Source organism: Anomalospiza imberbis, chromosome 9 (genome assembly GCF_031753505.1).
Source record: "Anomalospiza imberbis isolate Cuckoo-Finch-1a 21T00152 chromosome 9, ASM3175350v1, whole genome shotgun sequence".
NCBI classification, from domain to species: Eukaryota; Metazoa; Chordata; class Aves; order Passeriformes; family Viduidae; genus Anomalospiza; species Anomalospiza imberbis.
Window position 1 is genome coordinate 2,302,515 of NC_089689.1, and position 23,306 is coordinate 2,325,820.

At 40.7% G+C, this 23,306-nt stretch overlaps 3 protein-coding genes across 7 annotated transcripts in view; 1 reads left to right on the forward strand and 2 right to left on the reverse strand.

Annotated features, from left to right (window-relative positions):
- The window catches only part of FIRRM (FIGNL1 interacting regulator of recombination and mitosis), a 23,681-nt gene extending 15,792 nt beyond the window's left edge, over nucleotides 1-7,889 (reverse strand). For 4 of the 5 annotated variants that reach the window (XM_068199326.1, XM_068199325.1, XM_068199327.1 and 1 more), the window contains exons 1-6: nucleotides 4,297-4,453; nucleotides 3,010-3,172; nucleotides 2,586-2,670; nucleotides 1,912-2,050; nucleotides 1,378-1,458; nucleotides 980-1,044 (exon numbers count right to left, since the gene is read on the reverse strand). In XM_068199326.1, the coding sequence (XP_068055427.1) occupies nucleotides 980-1,044; nucleotides 1,378-1,458; nucleotides 1,912-2,050; nucleotides 2,586-2,670; nucleotides 3,010-3,115 (476 nt within the window). In that variant the 5' untranslated portion in view covers nucleotides 3,116-3,172; nucleotides 4,297-4,453. Of the gene's footprint in view, nucleotides 1-979; nucleotides 1,045-1,377; nucleotides 1,459-1,911; nucleotides 2,051-2,585; nucleotides 2,671-3,009; nucleotides 3,173-4,296; nucleotides 4,454-4,946; nucleotides 5,052-6,361; nucleotides 6,451-7,141; nucleotides 7,182-7,721 lie in introns of those variants that run through there. The other variant, XM_068199329.1, reaches the window with a different exon arrangement.
- A 377-nt stretch (nucleotides 7,890-8,266) lies between these two features.
- Nucleotides 8,267-9,665, forward strand: METTL18 (methyltransferase 18, RPL3 N3(tau)-histidine). The gene has a single exon (XM_068199342.1). The coding sequence runs from the start codon at nucleotides 8,563-8,565 to the stop codon at nucleotides 9,613-9,615; it is 1,053 nt and encodes a 350-aa protein (XP_068055443.1). The 5' UTR covers nucleotides 8,267-8,562; the 3' UTR covers nucleotides 9,616-9,665.
- Nucleotides 9,666-13,933: 4,268 nt separating this feature from the next.
- Nucleotides 13,934-18,090, reverse strand: LOC137479091 (14 kDa phosphohistidine phosphatase-like). The gene is made up of 3 exons (XM_068199347.1): nucleotides 17,853-18,090; nucleotides 15,627-15,751; nucleotides 13,934-14,104 (listed from the first exon to the last, which is right to left on the reverse strand). Exons 1-3 carry the CDS (start codon nucleotides 17,980-17,982, stop codon nucleotides 14,012-14,014), a joined length of 348 nt encoding a protein of 115 aa, XP_068055448.1. The 5' UTR covers nucleotides 17,983-18,090; the 3' UTR covers nucleotides 13,934-14,011.
- Nucleotides 18,091-23,306: the final 5,216 nt, after the last annotated feature.

Consider the following 23,306-nt stretch of genomic DNA (forward strand, 5'->3'; position numbering starts at 1 on the left):
CCCTAAAAGAGTATCACAGCTTCTCTGAAGAGGAAAAAACACCTTGGGCAATATAAGAAAAAAAGAACCAATATGAGAATAAAGCAAGAGATCATGAAATGAAAACCTTCTAGTCTTGCAGCTTATAAAGTGAACTGTAAAAATGCTACTTTCCTACTCAAAAATCCCGCTCAGTTTCCCTGAGTGAATAAAGTTTACAGCCTTCCACTTGGGAAAAACCTACAAGGGGAGTAAACTTAGAAGAAAAAACTCATAGAAAAATATTCACCCAATCTTACAGTGGAACATAAAGTGAACTCAGGTGCACATCTCACCACAGAACCTGGTTTGAATTCCAACAAAGGGCTGAAATCAGCCCTCTGATTTCACAGAATAACAATTATAAAGTCTGGATTCTCTTATGCTTCACCACCAACCAAACTTTTTGAAAGGAAAGTGATAAACCACTTGCAGATATTTATAACTGTAGCATTATAAGAACATCTGCTTCCAGGGAAACCAGAATCCTTCTGTGAGATTCCACAAGATTATTAACACAACAGTAAAGTTATGAAAAATTTCAGGACACTGTTTCTGATCCCCTCTTTCTCCAGGACAATATTTTTCCAAACTTTGTCTTAAACTAGAAACAATCTGTCAAAAGGTACTGCTGACACCTGCATTTAGTTGTAGAGGCTTTTTTCTGCATATCCTACACATAATTTGTTAATAAATCTTGCATAAATAGTTGCAACGAAGTTAATGGTTTGTCATTATGGGACATGCACTGTATTGATAAAGAATAGGGGTAAGGTAACTATAAAACACTAAACCACTTAATTTATTAAAAATATTTCAGCTTTCTGTACATGAAAAAAGATGGCAACAACTCTGGAATGAGAAGTGCATTTTTACATCTCAAAATATTTGTAATTTAAGAACGTAATGTTGAAATGTTATTAAGATATTATCAATAATAAATTATTTGTACTTCACATACCTGTATATCTGAAGAAAGAGCTGATGTAACTGAGAACAGGAATCAGACAGACAGGCAAGAAATTCCTGCAAAAGCCATCAATTTTGAGTGATACTTTTAAAATAAAATCCATGATTAATTACATGAATTACTGCACATCTCCTACCATCTCCTCAGTGCCACTGCATGAAACAACCTGTTCCAGTTTATTTTTCTGGGAAATCCCAGCAGTGACCCTGCACAGGCTTGTGAGTATTTACAGGTGGAAGAACTAAAGCAGGTTATGCATGGATGTTAATTATACTGCCCATATGGGAGAGCTGTAAATCGTTAAGATATTACACAGTACAAAATGATTCCATCTGCAGACCAGAGGCTTAAATTTAATACTAACATAGCATTGAAGTATTAAAACCTACCTTGGTGTAGTGTACAAGGGAGTTAGCAAAGAACCTGCACAGTTTCACTGTCTTCTGGAACAGCCTGAAGTCAGTGCCCTCCTGTCCAAAAGAAGCAGTTGTAAAAGTTAATATAGAGTAATACGGTAAAATAGGAAGTTAGATTGCTAACAGTGTTCAAAACCTATTTCACATTTGATTCTCTCCAGACTCTAAAGCTAAGGGGGGAAGACTTTAAAAATATTCAGTATGTATGCTTCAGCACTTTCAGAGCAATATTAAGAATTTGCCCCGCCTTGGGATATTGTCAGTTAAAAAAAAAATTAAAAAAAAATCTCACATAGTATGATGAAAACTTAGTGTCTCACTAAAACATCCTCAATCTACACAAAAGCTATGGGCTTCATTTTCCTGTGGTTTCAAAGGTATTCTGTCTACCACATGAAATAAAGAAAACCCCAAAAAACCCAAACCAAATTACTCCAAGCAATAATACAGCTCAAAGGATTTCTCCTCCTCAAGTTCACTGGCAGCTTCGGGAGCTTTTTAACTCACCTGTATTTCTGACACCTTCATTTGCTCAGCCAGCTGCAAGCAGGAGTCAAAAGAAAGAAGAATGTCCTTGCACAGGCTACTGAGGATGTCACTGTGCTTTAGGTGGCACTGCAGCAGGGAGTGATGCTTCAGGCTTTGCCTGAAAGACATGAATATAACCAGGTATTTAATTGTCAGAAGTGATCATGCACTGAGTTCTTACAAACCCAAACAACGAATTCTTCTATTTAGCCTTTTATACAGCAGTGATTGGTACAATACCTGTGAACACTGAAAGCAGAAACTCAGAGAGAACAACCCTCTCCATGGCCATGACTGAAACCCAGGGGAGAGGCAGGAGGGAAGTATGAGACAGCCAACTCAAGCCAAAAACATCTACAGAGCTGCAGGTCAGACCTCTGAATGCTCCTCACTCAGACAACACTGTTGCAAATTTTCTTCTGCATTGCAATACAGAAAGTCAAGTTTCTATTACTTTTCATACCAATTCCTACCTACTTTCACTGGCAGTGCTTGAATATTACCTCCAAGCTAAATTTCTAAATTTTCTTATTAAATAGCTAAAATGAACTCTCTCATTTTAATTTTATTAGAAACTCCGAGCACAAAGCAATTGAGACATTCATTATTTAAAACTATACCATAATAAAACCCAAAGAGTTTAGCTTACATACTTGATTATGAACTTCCATGTATTGGCATGAAGAGCATGGTCCATATTGGAAATGACAGAGCAAATCTCCAGCACAGTGTGGATTACTAAGGAAGTAACAGCAGCAGCAACAGAGTTATATCAGATTTATGAGTTCACAGCAATACCAAGAGAATACTGAGAGAAATCCAGAACATTGACATGAATTAGGAAAATGGCTCAGTTTTTAGGTGCTACCCCTGTCCTAGAAATCTACAAACATTCTCACAGAGGAAGCTTCAGGAGAAAAATGGAAATATTTTGAGTTCAAAATGCTGCTTTCTGAAAAAGTTGGTCAGAACAGCAGGAACTGAGCACACTCAGAAACCTGTTTTAAAATTTCAAACATACTCTCCAAAGAAAAAAAAGACTGATCAAGACTAAAATAGTATCAAATTCATGTATACCTGACACCATATACGTGATGTCACCTTCAGTGGAAGCAGAGCCTATGGAAATCAGATCAACCAGTTCCATCAGCTGTTTCTGAAGGGAGTAAGTTTCCTTGAACATGGATTGTAGGAGGTCAGAAACTAAGTGCAGGTGCCCATAGTACACTGATTCACTGTCCTGAAACGGGGAGGAAGAGTTTTGTAAAAGAGCTAAGGACTCACAGCCTGATTCTTCACATGCAGAAAACACCAAGAGCTTTGCCATACATTCCTCTGGAGAAAAAGGCACAGATGTACCTACTCTGACTCAATACACAGCCCCCGAGCACTCAATACAAAATATGTTCACCTGCAGCTCGTGGGAAACTAACGAGGTCTGGCTGGCTCTTGTGAGTTTAGGGGGCTGTGGATCAGGCCTCCGTGTATGAACCTGAGATCATATTTCTGAACCAAACAGGACACTGTCAGCAGCAAAGAAGTAGTATTCCAAAGACTTCCCAATACTTTTATATTAGAATTACTAGATAAAGATATGGCACCTGAGTTTGAGTCCTGACATGGAAAACTGATGTAAATGTTCCCATAAAAAAGAAATATTAAAAGTGAAAATGAAAGGCAACGAAAAGTTAGTGTGTCCTTACGATAATCTTGTTTTATTTTCAATGATTAGAGGGAACTACTGTTGCACCTGAAAATCCAGATCAGTCCATATCTGAAACTGATACACACTGCTCACTGAAAGCAACATAAACCTGCTAAGCTCAACTTCCAATCCACTCTGGAACTTGCCATTTGTAGCTCTGTAAATCCTGTAGCCAACAGGACTGCACAGATCCCTCAGAGCACTCTGCTCCTGAGCAGAATGTTTAGTTAACACTGATGCAAAGGATGGAAATAGCCCAGACTGAGCCTCTCACTAGCAGGTCAGATTTGCTGGGCAGAGAGATGAAAAATCATCTTTGTACTTGTGCACTGAGTGGACTCTGAAAATTACTTAACAACTAAAATTAAAACAATAATACTTTGACAACAGTGTAATTTCAAAATAAGATCTTCTAAAGTGTTTCTTTTCTATAGCTTAGAGAGTTATTTTAGCCAAGCATTAATACACTGACCATTGTTCTATTTGTCCTTATTTTCTACTTCTTGTATAATTTTTCTACTGACAAATCTTATGTCTACTGCTCATCTCTAATAACACTTCTGCTGTCTCTAAGGCCTACCTTTTACAACTTGTCCAAAACCTTCTGATTTTAAAGATTCCCACACAGAAGGCTTTTTGTGCTCCCAGCAGAGCCCTACCTTGCAGTGTGTGAAGGTGCTCTTCACCACGCAGAGGACGGAGGAAGGGAGGGAGCGGATGCTCTGCAAGGACAGCTCCTGCACCGAGCACACGGAGCGCACACAGCCCGTCAGCGTCTCCAGCAGCTGCACCACCGTCTGAGATTAAAACTGAACATCAAGCACTCCTGCAACACCTCCAAAAGCACCTTGTCTTAGCTGAAATACACCTGGATTTTCATGGCATTTAAAGTTCACTGCTATTTGCATAAATAAGTCGTTTGTGAAAGATGAATGAAGCTCCAGAGCTTTTCTCCAATATCATATGCTCTATGAAAACTCCTTATTTCTTTCACTATTGTTCTCAATTTACAAAAATGTTAAAATTCAGAATCAATGACACTATAAACAGGTGCCAGGCTCACCTGGGGAGTCACATTCCATCTGCAGGAGGGACTTGGAGCAGAATCTGAGATGGTTTTTAAAATTATTATTAGCATCACATGCTAGATGTAATCAAGTCATTCACAAAATGTTAACTGAACTTCAACTACAAAGGAAGATTAAATTACATTTTAACCACCAGTAGCTGGCACAAAACATTCTAAAACCCTTTTAGTAGTTCAGGTAAAAGCAAAGAGTGTTGTAAACATTATTTTGATGGGACTTGCCTGTAGCAGATTCCTTACAGTACTGCATAACTCTGTACTCTGGCTGGTCAGTCCTTTGGCCTTGCTGGATAATTCACACATCAAGTTATCAAAGAACTGTAGAGTCTGGCAGAACACAACAAAACTGAAACATTTTACTTACAAAGGGACACGTGCAAATAATAACACCGTTCTATACCTGCTTGCTGCCTTGGCATGGAGGCACAGAGAAAACTCACAGCAGAAAACACTTTCCAGCATTTCAGTCATAAAGCATGATATGACAAGAAGCAAAACCAAGAAGCAAAACCACAAGCAAAACCACTTATATATATATATATATATATAAATATATATATATATATATATATAAAATAAGCAGAAGATATTGTAGCTGTTATTTTTTCTAAGATCTGTTGCTAAAACAAGCTTCACAGCTAATTTGCTTGAAATATGTTATTCATTAATAATATATATGATATATAATATTTATTTAATATTATATATTACATATATTATTTTATTCTACCAAACATTTTTTACTTAAAGCCAAGTAATTTAAGAAAGATTTTTCTTTTGTCTCAGAAAAAACAATTTGTTTGTTGAGAATGATTATTAACATTTTGAATACATGAAAAAAAAAGTCAGTGACATATAAACAACGCCTATTTCCACCTTAGCTGAGATTTTTGGATATCTGATGAGTGTTACTGTTGAGACTGCAAAGACAGTGAGGCACATGCAGGATAAAGAGTGGTACAGTGATCCTTTTTCAGGATATGCCTATTATGAGACAATTTTCTTGTCATCTCCAAAAATTTGTTACTTGAGATAAAATAAGAGGAAAATCAAGTGGCCATTTTTACTGGCTTCTTAAAACGGACAAGCTGAGGCGTGAAACTTAAATCAGTAATTTGGCACCATTTTACTTCACTTAAAACACAAGCACTGATTTTAATACATCTGTGGCACAAAATTCTCCATCATTTAATCAATAAAGAAAGCATGTGTGCGGTCAGTGTGGTCTAAAAGTTTATTCATTATATTAATTCACAAATTTCACAACATTCATTCGTGATATGGGAATGCTGATTTCCTCAGTTTACTTGTCCTGAAAAGCTCCCTCAGTTAAAAATTCTCCACCTTGGTCATTTTATAAAAAGCCCAATCTTCTCAGAAAGAAATAAAACCCAAGTCTATTGCTGAATATAGAAAGCAGAACATTGCATATTTGATTCTCTCCCTACTGTAAAGAATGAGAACAATCACAGACACAATTCAACACAACAGCGTGAAAACTCTTAAAAGACGAAGCTTCCATTTCAATTTTGTATCCCATAGATATCGTACAACCCCAAAAGAAGAATCACTGCAATCTAAGCAGGTTCTAACGCTGGACTGACAGACAATTCCACAGTTAAGTGAAGCTGTCCTACCTTAGGTAATACTTTTGAGAAAAAAATTTGTTCCACGTCTTCAAGGCTGATATGCGGCAAAAACATTTCAGTCAAGATCCTCAAAATACCTGCAAAGAAAAACATTTACAGTGTGTAATTCTCAGAAATATACATCAACCTACCAGAGGAAATAACTGCAGAAAGCAAAAACAAATCAGGCACTTGATTTTGAGAAAGGCAACAGAGCACTTGCCTTATCTGAAATGCATGAAGACACACATACGTTATCTGAAAAATCAACTCTCTGTAATAGCTCCAACATGCAAAAATCCATCAAAAATAGCAGCACACCTGACTAAACTTAGTCGAAGGCTGGGCACAACTGCCAGCTCACAGATCCAGTATTTGCCACATTCAAACTGCAAATAGTAGCACATTTTAAAATGCAACATAATATACAACGTAACAGTTTTAGCAACACTCGTAAACAGTTACACACGAGCCTCATTTTCTTTTAACTATTAGCTTTGTCACCTGGGGAAAACAGCCCAAAAGACAATAAAACACCAGATGAAAAGCAGCCTTCTTTTGTGCATTTAAAGGTCAGAAGTAGCAGAAAGGAAAAAGCAGCCTTAGATGCAGTGTCTATAGGGGCATTTATAAAGCTTATTCAATGTGCACTTAGTGGAGTGAGCAAGGTCCAGCAGGATGGCTGAAGACTGAAAAGTTGTAGCAGAAGTATTTCAAGCACTGCAGTGATTTTAATGCAATTGCAATACAGGGCTCCACAGGAAGAGGCACTTCTTAGCCATTACTTACGAATATGCTCAGTCCAGTCCTCAGACTCTTCATACATTGAGTAAAAATGTTAAAGAAAATCAAACTTGTTCTGCTGTAAAGGCTACCTTCAAAGCACCTGCAGAAGCCACAGTGACTTCTATCACTGCCTCATGTTCGTGTGAAATTGGTGGGGATGCTCCACAACCAACGCAGGCTGACAGCCCAGAGTACCCACAGGATCAACAAAGTATTTCCAAAATGTGTCAGAGAGTAAGTCTTGGACGGTTGTGGTTTTTTTTGGAGGTTTTTTTGTTGTTGTTGTTGTGTGTAGTTTGGGTTTTTTTAGGGGGTTGGGTTTCTTCTGGTTTTGAGGGGGTAGGTGAGAGGTGTGTCGGGGAGTTATCTGCAGCGCTAAACGAACCACACCGATGTTCTGGATTCTGGGAATCTTTTGTTCCAGGGAAAGGCTGTACCCGTCTCCAGCGAAATTCCCGGCACGCGGCCCCTCACAAAGGTCCCACCGCTCTCCCTCACACACATTCGGTCGAACCGTGGCACTCCGAAGGACGCACACACCCTCCCCTCCAACACCACCCCAGCGCCCTGCGGGGAAGGATATCAGGAGCCGGGGCAGCACGGCGGGCAGCTCCCGGCGGCAGAGCTCCCAGTCCCAGCCGTCCAGCTCCCGCAGGAGCAGCTCGGGGTCTGCCTGGGACATGGCGGCGGCCGCGCTCCCCTCAGCGCGGGGCAGCGGCGGGAAAGGCGCCCGCGCTCCCACAAGGCCCCGCGCCCGGGGAAGCGGAAGCGGCTCCGCGTGGGTGAGGCGGAGGACGGCCCGGAGCGGCGGCCGCGGGTAGGTGCGGGAACGGGGCAGGGAAAATGGGGCGGGGAACGCTCCCGGAGCCTCTCAGCCGGCCTGCGCGGCTGCGGGGCCGCTCCGCGCGTTGGGTTTGCGCCCCTTGAAACGCTGAGTCTGAAATGCGAGTTTTAGCGGGGTTGGCAGCTGTCCTAATTCCCTTGCCTGCTGTGTGGGATGGGGTCAGCCGTGACGCTGTGTTTTAATAAACTTAAGTCGTTAGAGAGCGGTTTTTTTAAAATTACAGAATAGCTAGGGCTGGAAGGGAGCTCTGGAGATCATCCGGTCCAACCGCCCCCGGCAAGGCAGCGTCCCCCAGAACTGGTGACACAGCGACGCGTCCAGCTGGATTTGGAACGTTTCCGGAGAGGGAGACTCCACCACTTTCCGGGGGAGCCTGGTAATGAAAATCAGGATGCTACACTTAGACGGTTTGTGCTGCTATTAATGATACATAAACCCATTTACTCTTATTTCCAGCAGCAATTCACCTGGCTCTTGGCAAGACATCTGATACTGCACCAGCGAAATACTGTCCTGCAACATTGCCTACATAAAAGCATGGGTGTAATAAATTAAGCTTTTAAAAAACTTAATCCTGAAAATGGATTTTCGATTTAATTTTGCTGTTGATGAAAATGAGAACAGTGAGGCAGATGCTCACTTGTTACTGCTGGGCTCTCCAGAACACAAGCAGGAATCCAAGGAAAAGAGCAGGGGAACTGCCAATCTCGCAGCAAAGTCCAGCCCGAAGCTGGCTGCTGCTAAGCACCAGGATGAGGCAGCTTTGAAGAAAAACCTCTGTGTGAAAGCTGCTAAGGAGCACAGCATTCCCCAAGATCTCAACAAAGTATTGGAAAATAAAGTCATGGAAACAGTACTGGACCTGTCTTACTTAAAGCTGTCTGTAGTGGAAATGACATGTTCAGGCGATGCTGACAGTGAAGGCATCGTGTCCAAAAGTGTTTCTTCTCACTCTGATCTCATCCCAGGAGTCTACGAAGGGGGGCTGAAAATCTGGGAATGCACCTTTGATCTCATGGACTACTTTTCTGAGGCCGAAATAGAATTTACCAACAAGACTGTATTGGATCTTGGCTGTGGAGCTGGATTGTTGGGAATTGTTGCTTTACAAGGTGAAGCTGCCAGAGTCCATTTTCAGGACTACAACAGCACAGTGATTGAAGAAATAACCTTGCCTAATGTGGTGGCCAACTGTATCAGTGAAGGCAGGAGGATGGGCAATGGGAAGGACAGAAAAGCCAGCAAGCCTCCTTCAAAGAGGCCCAGGAAAGCAGAGGGCTCACCGGATATGCTCGACAGATGCAGATTTTTTTCTGGAGAGTGGTCTCAAGTCAGCCAGCTCCTGTTAAACAGCAACAAACCCTGTTTGAAGTATGATATAATTCTCACCTCTGAGACCATCTATAATCCTGACTACTACAGTGCTTTGCATGATACACTGGCTCAGCTCCTGGATAGAAATGGCCGTGTGTATTTGGCAAGCAAAGTGCATTATTTTGGAGTTGGTGGTGGTATTTATCTCTTTGAGAGATTCATTGAAGACAAAAACGTGTTTAGAACCAGTATGGTTAAAACAATTGATCAGGGTCTGCAGCGATGCATTATGGAAATTGCTTTTAAAAATTCCTGTTGAAATTAAACTACTGATCTTCCAAAAATAGCTCAAAACTGTTTTAATCCTCATGTCTTTTTGCTTTTTCCTCTCTTATTCCGCTTTAACAAATTAAGGATGGTGGTTGTTGAAATGTTTGACAAATTCTGGTGTCTGACTAGAAGTGAGGGACTTTTCTGGTACTGACTTTGCACAGAGTTCTGCTTAAGGCAGCATCTGTTTATGATAATTAATTTACGTACAAAGATTAAGCAAGTCATTGTCTCCAGCCAGGCTTTCACATTATCTGTCAGCACCAGAACTGTACGTCACAGCAATGACATACATGACATAGGAATGACATACATGATGTATTGTGGCTAAAGGAGATAAATTTAGCATCCAAAATTAGTGCAAGAGATGGTGAGTTTGCACTCAAGGTTTGGGCAGCGCAGCCAGATTCAGGCAGGGACCACAGAGCTCTGAGCTCTGCTGCTTTGCCAGCAGAGGGAGATGTGATTGTATTTATCATTCGCGGGGATTTCAGAAATCCATGTAATATTTCCACGTGTAATGCACACATGACATATTCAAGCCCTTTCAAGAGTGTAACAATATTAACCACCACGGTCTGTAAATTTTCACATTCAGATTCTGTCACAGGCTAAGAAAATTTCAGCAAGGAATTAGAAAGAGCCATGCTGGTTTAGAAGCTGACTTGAAAGAATATTCTACACAAGATAAGTTCCTTCTACCAACCAACAAGCCTACAAATGAAATACTGGAGGATGACAGAACTGAGGTTTAGGAGACAATTGGAAAAGGAGATAAAATGTGCTATTACAGGAGTTTAATGGATTGCTGTACTGTTTTAACAAGATTTTTCCAGAAATGAATTGCCCCGTTTTCTAAACTTGCTGGGGGTACTACTGAACATCCACACCTCTTCAATCTTTTCACACCAGTTTGGAAGGACAGAAAGCACTCAGAAAAGCCTGCAATACAAGGCACTTTTGTAGGCTGAAGACAGTGATGTTGCTGAAGAAATCACTGGAGACAAACCCCCAAAGAACTACAAAACCTGGTCTTGAATGCTCACTGCCACCGGCAGTTCAAACAAAGGAATTCCACTGCATGTTTTGCCCTGGCCAAAACCAGACAGAAAGCTCTTAGACAGCTGTTGTCAACATGCACTGCTTTATCAGGTGCCCTTGCAGAAATATAAACTTGGAGACAGTGACCACTGCTGTAAACTGGATGCAAGGATATTCAGTGTAGAGCAGAAGGAAATAGTCTGATGGGATGGAAAGAAACTTAGTACAGCAGTGATCTAAATCACTTGAATTATGCCATCAAGTTTCCATCACTGAAGGTGCTGAAAGTCAATCCCAAGGTTCCTATTTTGAACCTGCTGCTATTAAGATAGAGTTGTAAAGGATTTCCTGTACTTTACAGAAGAGCCTTCACTACTGTTTCAGACTATTTTAAAGGGATGCATTGGAAACTACTGAATTTAGCCTCTCATAGGATAGGAGAGGGAGGAAAAAAGTTAGTTTTGCCATGACTGCCACGGTGCTTTGGAATTCTTCTGCACCAACTCTGAAACAGTGATGATAACTGCTGACTACCGACTGAGGAACAAAGAAAGTTTTAGCTTTGGCAAATCAAGAAGGTACTGTTAACAGCACCTTTTTTTCTGTCAAATCAGAGATGCTGGAAACAAATGGGTTACCATTTGTCATTTTTCAAACTCAATCCTAAGATAAATCATGGTTTGCACTGAATAGGTTGTTCTACACCTGCTAGTCTAGTGCAGTTCCAGAGAACTTTGCCTCAAGTAGTAAGAAATGTTGACCTCTATGACAAAGAATATGATTAGGAACAAGAATCTCATGTAATTTTGGATGAATAAATGAAGAAGGTACTTAAAATATTCTACTATAATATGTCCTCTTGATAATATTCCACTATCAAACTCACCATCTTTGGTTTAATTATTGTGCCTTCACTCAGTACTTGGCTCAAACATAGTTGTTTTTTTGCAAATACAGAATCAGAACTCTTAGGACTTTGAGGGAAGAATGGCAGAGCCACAATCTTACCATGATAGCACACCTGCAAAACAAATAACCCCACACAGTATAATTAGCTTCCAATTTCAGAATCTGGTTAGAAAATGAAGGATGCTTTTTCTCAGGTTAAATCAGCACAATTAGCATTGGGATTTCCATATTCTAGATGAGTTCTGTTCTTAAAATTCAGCAGGTACATGCTGAGAGGAAGCAGAATTCAGCACTTAGTTTTGTAGATTGTTGATGTTTCAACTTCAATACTAATTTCCCTCATGTACATTAAGGCTTGCTCTACCTGAGAAATCCTCACCATCCTAGTGGCCAGTGTCCTGCTCCTCTTCACAAACTAGAAGAAAATAAACTTTTCACTCCTTTGTAACACTTGTATGTATTACTTAATGACCAGGGAAATTAAATTGCCCCAAATGACACTGCACTAAAAAAAATAACTGAACTGGGAGGTCCCTCAAAGTTTTTTTTTTTTTTTTTTTTTTGATGACACACTAAAATCTTTCTTCTGTGAAGAAATAAAAGGTAAAAGGTAGAGTTCAGCTGGTAACTCAGTTTTAGTCAGCTCACTCCAAATCATCAGCATTTTTCTCCCCTCACATTTTGAACACGTCATTACAATAATAGGTCCCGTGTAAATTATGTCTTTCCTGTAAGTATTGTGGAGACAAAGATTAAAATCGCTCATTAAATACCTCAGGAAACAAAATTGAAAGGCTTGTTTGTTTTAACACAGTTATCCCTAGCTGATGACTTCCATTGGAAGACTATTTGCCAGTTTTGGGAAATGAGGCTATTTAAAACTCAGCTTTGTATACTGGCAGCTACTGTTATTTTACTAAAGCTTGGGGGGAAAAAGCCCATGATAATGGAACTGGGAAATGCCCTATTTGCAGGTTACTGACTTGTGTGCTATTCTTGGTTATTAGGCACACAGGCTCTGAAATCAAAATCTTCTTAAGTAAAATCAATCCTGCAATCATTACCACTGTATCTGAAGTGCAGCCAGATAACCACTGCACAGGAACTCAAAGAGAAGCACAAAGAGCAGATGCAAAAGCAGGCATAGGTGCTGGAGGGGAAAATCCCGGCTGCAAGTGGGGGGAATCTGGTGCCAACCAAGAGACCCTGTAGCACCAGGTTCAGGAGATTCTGCTCTGAGGAGATTATTGGGATGGAGACCCCTGGAACTCTTCTGGTGAGGATTGGAATGAAAGGTTTGAGAATGAGAACAGAAAATTCCTCCCCACCCGACCAAAGCAAAGCCACAGAAAGGTGACTTAAGATGGATCACAACTGTAAGAAGGGAGTAACAGCAGGATTTCTGGTGATAGAAACTGGCCTAAAGTCTCAGATTTCCTGCTACTGTAAGAGTCACTTGCATGCTGAAAAGGCTTCCCTATACCACCAGATACTGCTGGGTAAGTGCAGTAGGAACCACAGAAAAGGAGAATTTATCTAGAATTAACTCTGGAAGTCAGCAAGCCTTCAAGACAGCAAGTCAGTAAATCCACAAATGAATTGAATGAAAACTATCATGAAACAAGAAAAGTGAAAATTGTAGCAAGTAATTTCACAACAAACAAAAGGCAACATCCTGCCACAAGAGGAGGGTGATGTTAGCTAATTCAGACACTGCCTAGGTGTACTGAGGAGGTAGTTCACTATCACATAATTTTTGCTAGGAAAAAAAAAGAAAAAAGCATTATTAAATTCACACAAATCAAAGCAGTCCAGGGGAATCAGAATGAAAGAAGCGTTGGCAGAATTTTACTTTGCCATCAGTCTGCTACAGGGAAGGTTCTTACAGGAAAATCAAATATTTTGATCATTACTTCTGCAGAATACTAGATCTTAAAATCATTGAGTAAATCAAAGATTTGGATCATTGGTGAAGAACTGTAACAGTCAACCCTACCCTCCACACAATTTTTTTAAAATGTGGGCAAGAAAGATGAAAAGCCTAAAAAGTAATAGAAAAACAAGTTGAAAACACTGTGGTCAAAAGACCAGTGAACAGGTTTGGTCCAGTGGTGTTGGAAGTGGATGGTAAATCCTTCGGTATCCTACAATAGATCAGAGAAATGGGACTGGATGAAAACAAATTAGAGGCAAGATGGTGTGGGAGTGTTTAACTAAAGGGCACATCAAAAGGAAAGGAAAAAGGGTTAGAACTTCAGATTCCGCACAAAGGAATGATCTAAGAAATAAGATATATCTGAGGATTATATTACAAACTACAGCAGAGTCCAGTCACTCCAGGTTTATGGTTACACACATAGAACACACATTCAATTTTATTTATCAAAGTACAGCTCACAGTTACCAGGTTGGAACTGCTCATTGTGTTCACAAGTTTATTTCTTGTCATCTGACCATGTAATTTCATAATCTGCATACTCTTTCTTCAGTATCTCTACAGTGACTGAGTGATCTGCTTTTCCATAGCCCTGCAAGACAGAACAAATTGGACATGGACATTAAGTCTTCAGAACCATTCAGTTCTTATCAACACAAGTTGTTCACATGCAAATCAAAAGTTCTAAAAAAGTTACTCTTGCAGTATCAAGTTTTATTTTTCTATTATCCTCTCCAATTCCCCCCTCCCCAAATTGAAGTTCTACAAAATTAATGAGATGGAGTCAAATAGAAAATGCATTTTCTACCAAATTTCTCCAGCAGAAAGCTTGTTTTAAAATGTTCCCAACCCATTAGCCACTGTATTTATGGAATGTTGCTTTAAACCACAGAGATTGCATTGACCCACTTTAATGTGTGAGCATACAAACAGCTGATTTGGCTCAGCTGATGGGAAAGGGAATAAGCAAACAAGTGTGAGCATTTGAGCACTACTCTGGCCACTAAAGAAATCACAGCCTTTGTGTTTTATGTATTTCCCATTCTGCCTTAGCTGATAATAGCACAATTTTAAGTATCTGTGCTCTTCAGCCATTGCAACTCCAAGGTAATTTCAGACGACCCATGAGATTTTCAGCCCTCATTTAAAAATCACTGGTCACAGTGTTACTGTTTCACTGAAATTTAAGGCAGTTGTGGTCAAAGTGGCCTTTCCATTATTGTCTTACATGATCAGAGTTATCTTGATTTCATATTTCAGAACTACACGTAACAACAGTGCAGTACACTGAAGGAAATCTGGGATTTACAGGTTTTTTTTTCCCATAATATTTCACATGAAATTTTACTTAGAACACTAAAAAAAAAAAAAGAGCCCAAGGTTGTATTATCAAATAAAACATACTCTTATTGAGCAGTGATAGCCCCAAAGAGGAACTGCTTAAATAAACAAGCATTTAAACTGAAAAGGTTAAAGCTGATGCATTAGAAAATGCAAACTTTTCAAAAATAACAGAGAATATAGTTATGTCAGTTGGAAAGCAACAGATCCATGGCTCACTCTTGCTTTGGCAACCACTTTGAAGATGCCATCCAGTCCTAAAAATAGCAGCACAGCTTCAAAAGAAGTTAACGACTATTTCTTTAGTTTCGATAGAACACCAAGGTACTTCTGTTTTAGAGTCTGGCACAAAGCATTCAAGTCAAGAGAAGCATTAAACCTACATAATTAATATTTTAACTTCTGACCTGGGACTGAGGTCATCTGAGCCTCAGGGCCTCTATCTGACAGAAGCCCTCATGGCAATAAAACTCTGCTTTTACCTGATGCTCCTCTGTGAGCATCAAGGCACCAAAAGCAGAGAATAAAGTCTGTTTTTCAGACTGCAAGAGTTGACCACTGCCTCTAACACTTCATTTGGCAGCTAGATTAATAATACAGGTCTCCTGCCCTAAAGCTATTGTTTTTCTAATCTTCTCATAAATGAGCCAGGCATGTTTTCCAGTTAATGTTTAAAATGTGATGTAAATTGCCAGACGCCACCGTGCTATTAACCAAAAATCCCAGAGCAGCAGAGACAGAAACATTTGAAGGAAAATGAGAGATGCACTTACTGTTGAGAGCCCAAATACCCTGATTTTCTTGTCTTTGCTATTATGTTCAATTTTCCCTCCTCCAAGGCACTTGCACTCATATCCCAGCTTTTCCATCTCAGGATTTACTTTTTCAAATATATGATCTGCACAAGAAGAATGATGAGAGACATTAGAACAGGTATTAGGCATTACATAGTCTGGAACTTGTTCCTGGCTACTTTCTTATTTCACCTACAAGGCAGGGAGGTTTCTCTCCAGAGGCACAGAAAAGCTGCAGTTAAAGCCCTTTAGGTTTTTTAGTTAGTTAGCATAGATCATTCTCCAAAATGGGGCTGATTGTGTCAGGAAAATTAATCCACAAACACCAGAGGTTTATGTCCAAAAAGGAGACAGAGGAGTCCTATAATTTTATTCAAATGAAGGGAGAGGTCATGGGCATTTCCCATGGGGTGTCTCAAATTGTTAGAAGACACAGCCTCCTTTTTATTCTCATTTCCCAGCCACATTTCTCTCTTTCCCTTGAAAGGTACAGACTTCCCCAATGGCCTAACAGACCCCCTTTCTAATGTGCACTCCCTGCCTTTTTTTCCTTTCTCCTTGTGTCTCTGTTCTTTTTCTGCAAATCCAGGGATTGAGCATAGTCTTGAGTAACAGTCTGTGTCAATTAGTGGAATTCCTATGGAATTTATGGTTCCCCCTGTGAAAAACGCCGATCACTTGATTTTTAAAATTTTTAAAGTTTAATAATAATAAGATAGTAATAAAAATAGTAATACAATTAGAATAATAAAAAATTTAGAGTTAGGACAATTACAAGGCAATAAAAAGCAAAGAATTACGGATGTCCGGATGCTCTCGGGCACTTTAGCCCCGACAAGCATGTTTTGTGAACAAAGGGATAACCCTTAAAAACCATACACTTTTGCATATTCATACATACTTCATGGTTATGCATACATTCTATTTAAAATAAGAAACTCTGTCTGGAATATGTCAACTCCTTCTTCTAACCCCCACAGCGTCTTTGAGTCTGAGCGAGGCTTGAAGAAATTAGCTTCTTATTGTGAAAAATGTATATTATATGGCTCTACGCAGATATTTACTATATGTATTATGCTAGGTTGGAAAGTTATGTTGTATTAACATTTTAATAATATAGTAAATGTAGTTTTGTAATTAAAATTAAGCTTTAGTAGTTAAAATAGAAATTATGTGTGTAAGGTATTCTTTTAATTAGCTCAAGAAAAGGAGAAGATAATCAAGAAATTCTTCGCACGGCGATAACAATTACAGAAACCCATAAATTTTCCAGAGGAGAGGAGCTTATGGTTTTCCTTATCAACAGAAACGAACTTCTTCAAGCTGGACTTAGACTGGAAGGTGCCTGGGGATTACAGAAAATTTCTTGACAAGTACCAGATGGATTTCTTGTTTTAAATAAAATATATGCATATTCATAAAGTGTTTTGTATATGCAACAGATTACCCTTGTTAAGGAGTAAATTTCTTTTAACGGGGTCCTTTTCCTGGCTCACTTTTGTCCAGAAAGAGGTACCCAGCCCGGGCTGTAACTCTTTGCTGTTATTGTCTCATTAATTGTCCTAACTCTAATTGTGTAACCTTTATTACTACATTTGTATTATTTTTATAAGCATTCTATTTTTATTAAACTTTTCTAAGTTTTTTGAAACAAGTGATTGGCGTTTATAACATTCTGATAAGAGAACCATAAATTCCTCTTCTCTGGAAGATTTAGGTGTTTTGGGATTGTTCTCTCAAAGCGAATATCTCATTCTTTTAAAAAAACCGACATACATAGTTTCTATTTTAACTACAAAACTACATTTACCATACTATTAAAATGTTAATACAGCACTTCTAATCAATATACCATTATACATATTGTATTCAATTCAGTATTTGCGAAAAGCCTATCGCAAAATATGCGTTTTTCACACCCCCTACACTGCTGCTTTCACCTCTCAGTATCCGCCCCCATGTACCATCAGGCCTACGGTTTGCAAAGACACCTGCTCGTCCCTTTCAACCGGGTTCCGAAACGGCACACGACAGATACATTGCCCCAGTTCTCCCATCACACGGGGGACGCAGAAAGCGGGGAAAAGGGGACTTCTGAGCTACTCCCGCTCCGCCTCAGACTCGCCGGGGCCCGGCGGCCGCGTCCCGCCGCCGGGGGGGCCCGCCCGGGCTGCTGCCCGCTCGCCCCCGCGCCCCGTCACGCACTGTGGAACTCGGCCGCCTTGGTGCCGCGGACGATGTCCCGCTGCTCGCCGCCGCCCGGGCGCTGCAGGCGCACCAGGATGTACTTGAAGGTGCCCTCGGGGTCGATCTCCACGTCCCGCACGGCCGCCATGGCGCTGCCGCCGCGGCGGCGGGGCGGGGCGGGGCGGGCGCCATGGCGGCCGTGAGGCGGGGCGGGCGGAGGGCGGCGGCTCGCCGTGAGGGGACGGGCGGCGGCGGCTGTGCGGCTCCTCGCAGGTGCCCGCCGGTAGAGACGTGCCGAGTTCTGTCGTTCGGCCGAGTTGCAAAGCTGCACTTCTGCAGATCGCTCTTGCCTCGGTAGCCACATACGGCCTTAAAAATAGCAGCACAGCATCTGCTTAAAAAGAAGTAAATGCTAATTCTCTGGTTTCAACGAAACACCAAGGTGGTTCTGTTACAGAGCCTGACAACCAATCCCCAAGGCAAGAGAAGCATTAAACCGATGTAATTAATATTTTAACTTCTGACCCGGGACTGAGGTCATCCGAGCCTCGTGGCCTCTACCTGACCAAAGCCCTCATGGCAATAAAACTCTGCTTTTACCCGATGCTCCTCTGTGAGCAGCAAGGCACCAAAAGCAGAGAAACAAAGTATTTTCCATAGACTTCAAGAGCAGGAGTGCGCCACTGCCTCTAACGCTAAAGTGCCCTTCAGAGAGCTCTTGTGCTGCATCTCTCCCTTCGCAACCGTGGCCTCTTCTCCATTGTCCTCAGGCTGGGCCTTTGTAGATGGCACCTGCAGGGCCAAGGTAAAGCGAGGAGTTTATGCCAGAGCGGAGGGTCACAGGGAGGCTGGTAGCTCTAACAGCTAATATTCTTCAGGTTATGTTTCACCGAAGCTGAATAGGAAATACAGATCTAACTCGTGGTTGCCTAATTTTGTAGGTGCACCTGATGATTTAGGCAAGCCCCGCACAAATTGATCATATGGTCACAGATGTGTAGAGTGAATAATTTCATAGAATCACTGAATTGTTTACGTTGAAAGGGACTTTAAAAATCCTTTATTCCTAACCCCTACTATGAACAGGGACACCTTCCACCACCCCAGGCCGCTCCAAGCCCCTTCCAACCTGGCCTTGAACACTTCCAGAGATCGGGCATCCACAGCTTCTCTGGGCAACCTGTGCCAGAGTCCTACCACCCTCACAGCGAAGCACTTCTTTCCCATATCCCATCTATACGTATTTTCTTTCAGTTTAAAACCATCTCCTTTTGTTACCACTTCACTGAAGACTAAATCTATAATATTTACCAAAGGGAAAATAATTGCTTTCATACAGTGCTGAAGTAAGACCACAGGCTCTATCAAGTGTTTACTCCAAAATCAGGGAAATTTCAGATTTTAAAGACTAGAATTTTTTTTAAAACTTCAAAACATCTGGCACTTCCACATAACTACATTTTAAGTTACATTGTAGATAATTTCTAACTAAACTATTTTATTCCTTTCATACATACAAATATTTAAGTTATTGTTTAAATTAATTTCACCATCAATAATAGCTTTAAAATCTAAAACTAGTACTTGAATACTTCTGAATACACAAAAAAATGCTACATAAATTAAGATATTATGAAAAACATCAGTAAAACAGAAGAAGAGTACATATCATCTAAATATAGTATTTAGAGATACTAGAAAGATAAATGAAAATTGGTTTGTTAGACTATTTTGAGATTTGTTACTTTATAACTAAAGCTGCTTCTTGAGCTACTTTATTCATTGCAACAAATGTTAATTAAAAAAAAAATTCAAGCATTTTGTTATTTCGGAAACTGTTGTTAGCTACCTTGTCTGTGCCCAGAGTGACAGCAAACCTGGGACAAAAAAAAGCCCGGAGCCCTAGGGAGCTAAATCCTTACTAACTAAATTTTAAGGGGTAAAGTCTTGCGAAGGGCTTTAAGTAGGAATCAAGCTCCTGCCTCAGCTGTTGTGGATTTTCAAGGCAGGCAGAGAAAGTGATAAAATCTGTGCCTAGTTAGGATAATGAGGCTTAGAGAGTCTTGTGGAGTTGAGGTGGTTGCTTAAGCTTGCTTTGTCTGGCACTAAAGGCCTGTAGGATTAGTGCTTTAGGTTTGCTTCCAGTCATCTAGGAAGGTCTGGTTTGGTTGTGTTTGGTTACTTTGTGTACCAGTTTACCCTGATATCTCATGTTCTGATTTATCCTGTACTAACACAGCGTTATGGAGGTTGTTTGCAAGAACTCCGTGTTTTTTCTTTCTCCCTGGAATGGTTTCCTTCATTTCCTCAAGCACAGAAATCTGTTGCGTGGCTGTGAAAACCTTTATTGCCCCATTTCAGTTATGATGCACGGAAGGAAATAACAACAAACAATAGTGGTAAGGATGGCAAAGGAAATACTTGTGGCATACCTTAGAAGCTAAACTTGAAAGGAATTTGCTCTCAACGAGGAGAACAGGCATCAGGCTTCACCCGACATGAGTTTGAGCAGATAACTTTGTGATTTAGTAACAGTGCCAGCAGAGCTTTGTCCAGTTCTCTTTAATGCTTTTCCCTTCCCAAGCACCCATCTTATCCAGGAGTAGTTTCCTATGCCATGCCCAGGTATAGGAGCTTCCTGTTGGCTTTTAGGCTGCAGACCAAAATTCCCCGCTGCTGGTGGGAATTGTTGGTGCGTCACTTTGTGGGCCTCAGGGGTACAGAGAGGATGGCATGGGGTGACAGGGGTCTTCAACCAGACACAGCCTGTCTCCAACAAAACTGCACAAAGGGACTTTCCTTTTGTCATGGGCTTGGCACTATTTTCTGAAAAAAATTAGGGTTTTTTTTCTTTATTTGGTCAAATGGCATCTTGTCTCTTTGCCGCAGAGTCCTAAAAAACATTGTTTGGGTCTTGTTTTGTGTTGCAGTTGGCAGGATTTGGATTGCACCTAAATGACTAAAATTGCTCTGTTTATGTCCTTCCTATCATCAGATCCTGCGAGCTAGGGGTATCCTGATGCCAAAACATCTTCACTTTTTTAGCAATTTAAACTCTAAATGGCAAGTGACTAGAAAAGTAATATTACTATTTTGCAAAGCTGTTAACTGCACACCCTGCTGCAATGAAACTCAACACGAGATTCTCTCAAGCCGTTGGATCAATCCAGACTACTAGAGTCAGGAAAAGGGAAGCAATCACTTTCAACTCCAGGTGTATAAATTTCTCCTTTTATTGAGTTCTCTGACAGAGAGCACAAGATGTGAGGATACATTTAGCCCATGCTTGTATTACAGGAAAATATTAAGGAAAGGCTTTTGGAGTAGGTGCTTTCCATCACATGTAACTCTTACACATCAGAGAAAGTAAAATGAAGGCTAATGTTTAGCTGTACTTGCAAATATATATTTTATTCCAGAGCAGGAGTAACCCTGGGATTGATCGGATTGATCATAATACACTTGTGCAAAGGAAATGCACTGTTGTAAATTCTGCCATGGACATCAAAGATCACATGCCTGCTGCTTGGCCCATTCAATTTAATAGGATTTAATAAAGGTTCTTCTTCTACAGCTGTTGATTAGCAGCTCCTCAGATTAGCAAAGAGGCCAGAACAAATGCAGGTTAATAATTTTATCTCTCTTGGGATTAACATCTTTGGCATCTGTGAAGGGCCTTTTCTGGACCCTTCATATCTTGCTTTCATAAATAATGATCCCTTTCACAAACTGAACAAGATCTGAGGAAAACCAAGTTTTGTTCTGCTCCTCATAGAAGGCAGTTTTATAACCCCATTGCTGTGCTGGCTAAAACCCCCCTCTAATTTCTGGTCTACATTTACTCACAAAAGGTTTTTTTATCCATTTGGGGTTTTTGTACCAGCAGTATCTGTCTATATACAGAAAACTCTGAGCACCTTCTTTACTTTTCTGAGCCTTCCTAGCTGCTTCCTCTTCCCCAGGCTTAAACACAAATTTCTAATAGGCTTCTGGAGAGGTATTTCTGTAGAAGGGACCTCATGGCATGTATCTATTCCTTGAAAAGCCTGGACTTTCCTACCAGGAGGTGTCGTTCTCCTGGTTCTCCTGCTGAATGACCATAAATATCACCAGCCTGTCACCGGATTGTTAATGTTTGAAGTGAGAGCACACAGGACATGCCCAGAATCCCCTTGTTCAATGAAACAGATCTCTAGGTTTGTTTCCAGGGCTCTGCTGTCCTTTGGTTGTCCTTCCCTGCTCTTGGTGTCCGTGCCTTGCACCATATGTTGGGGGCACGATGGAAGCAGTGTGCAGGTGATGGTTCCTGAGGCCCAGCTGTTCCTTTGTGGTCTGCAGAGACAAACAGTGTGAATGAGCTGTTTAATTGATCAGAGTTCATTTATGTGGGATATGTGACATCCTGAATATCAGGATGGGCCTTTCAGCTGCTTTTCTTCAAGATAAGCTCACACATTTGCATTCATGGAGTAGAGATATGAGGGGTTTTTGATTGGCAGATTTAGGGCTGGAGGCATTCAGCAGGGAAACCATGCCCTTCCTTTGTCATGGCATTAGGATTGCAGCTCCTAACAAAAAATCAGAATGAAGATGATGGATGAGGAGTGTAATGGTATGAAGATTTACTAGCATAATTCTGGATATAAATTGAAGTTATGTCCTTTGACTTAACCTTTAGATAAACCTTTGTCTTTAACTCTAGAGGGTATAGAGCAACTGCACTCCTAATTTACTTATCTTCAGGTGGGCATAAATCTGGATCTTTCATTTTATTTTGAGACTAGGGTAGCTTCCCAACTGTATTTATGTACCCCCATTGTGGGGATTTAGATTAACTACACTCTTAACTGCCTGAAGTAAGAATGTTGTATGCAGGCCCAGTATTATCTTATAGATGGTAAATGACAATTCCTTCTCTTCCTGCTGATACCTGTTGTGAAAGTGACATTACTTCTGTAGGCCAAATAACCAGACTCTGCTACTGATTGCAATCACGTGACTACAAATGATGGGTAAATGCCTATTGATAAATGAGAGGAAAAAAACCACAACTAGTATGCACCAGGAAGGATAAATACAGAACCACAGAATGAATCATTTGTTTGGAAAAGCCTTGTAAGATCAGAATCCAAATAGAAACCTAGTACTGCCAAATTCACCTCTAAGCCATGCCCCTGAGCAGCTAAATATCTCCACCAGTTCCCTGGGTAGGCTGTCCCAGTGCTTGACAAGCCTTTGTGTGAAGGGTTATTAACAGGGTCTGTAGGGTGGGGTACATGCTCAGCACTTGAGATGACTCACTTTGGGGATCTCTTCTTAGGCTCAAACATAAAAGTGCAATAATTTCAGGACAGGTGACAGATCATCCTTCCCGATGAGTCAAGAAATCTAAAAGTGTTGGAAGTGCAAAATCTTTGCTGGAAAAGTTAAAGTATTGTTTTCAAGCCCTGGAAATAAGGGAAGTTCTAATTT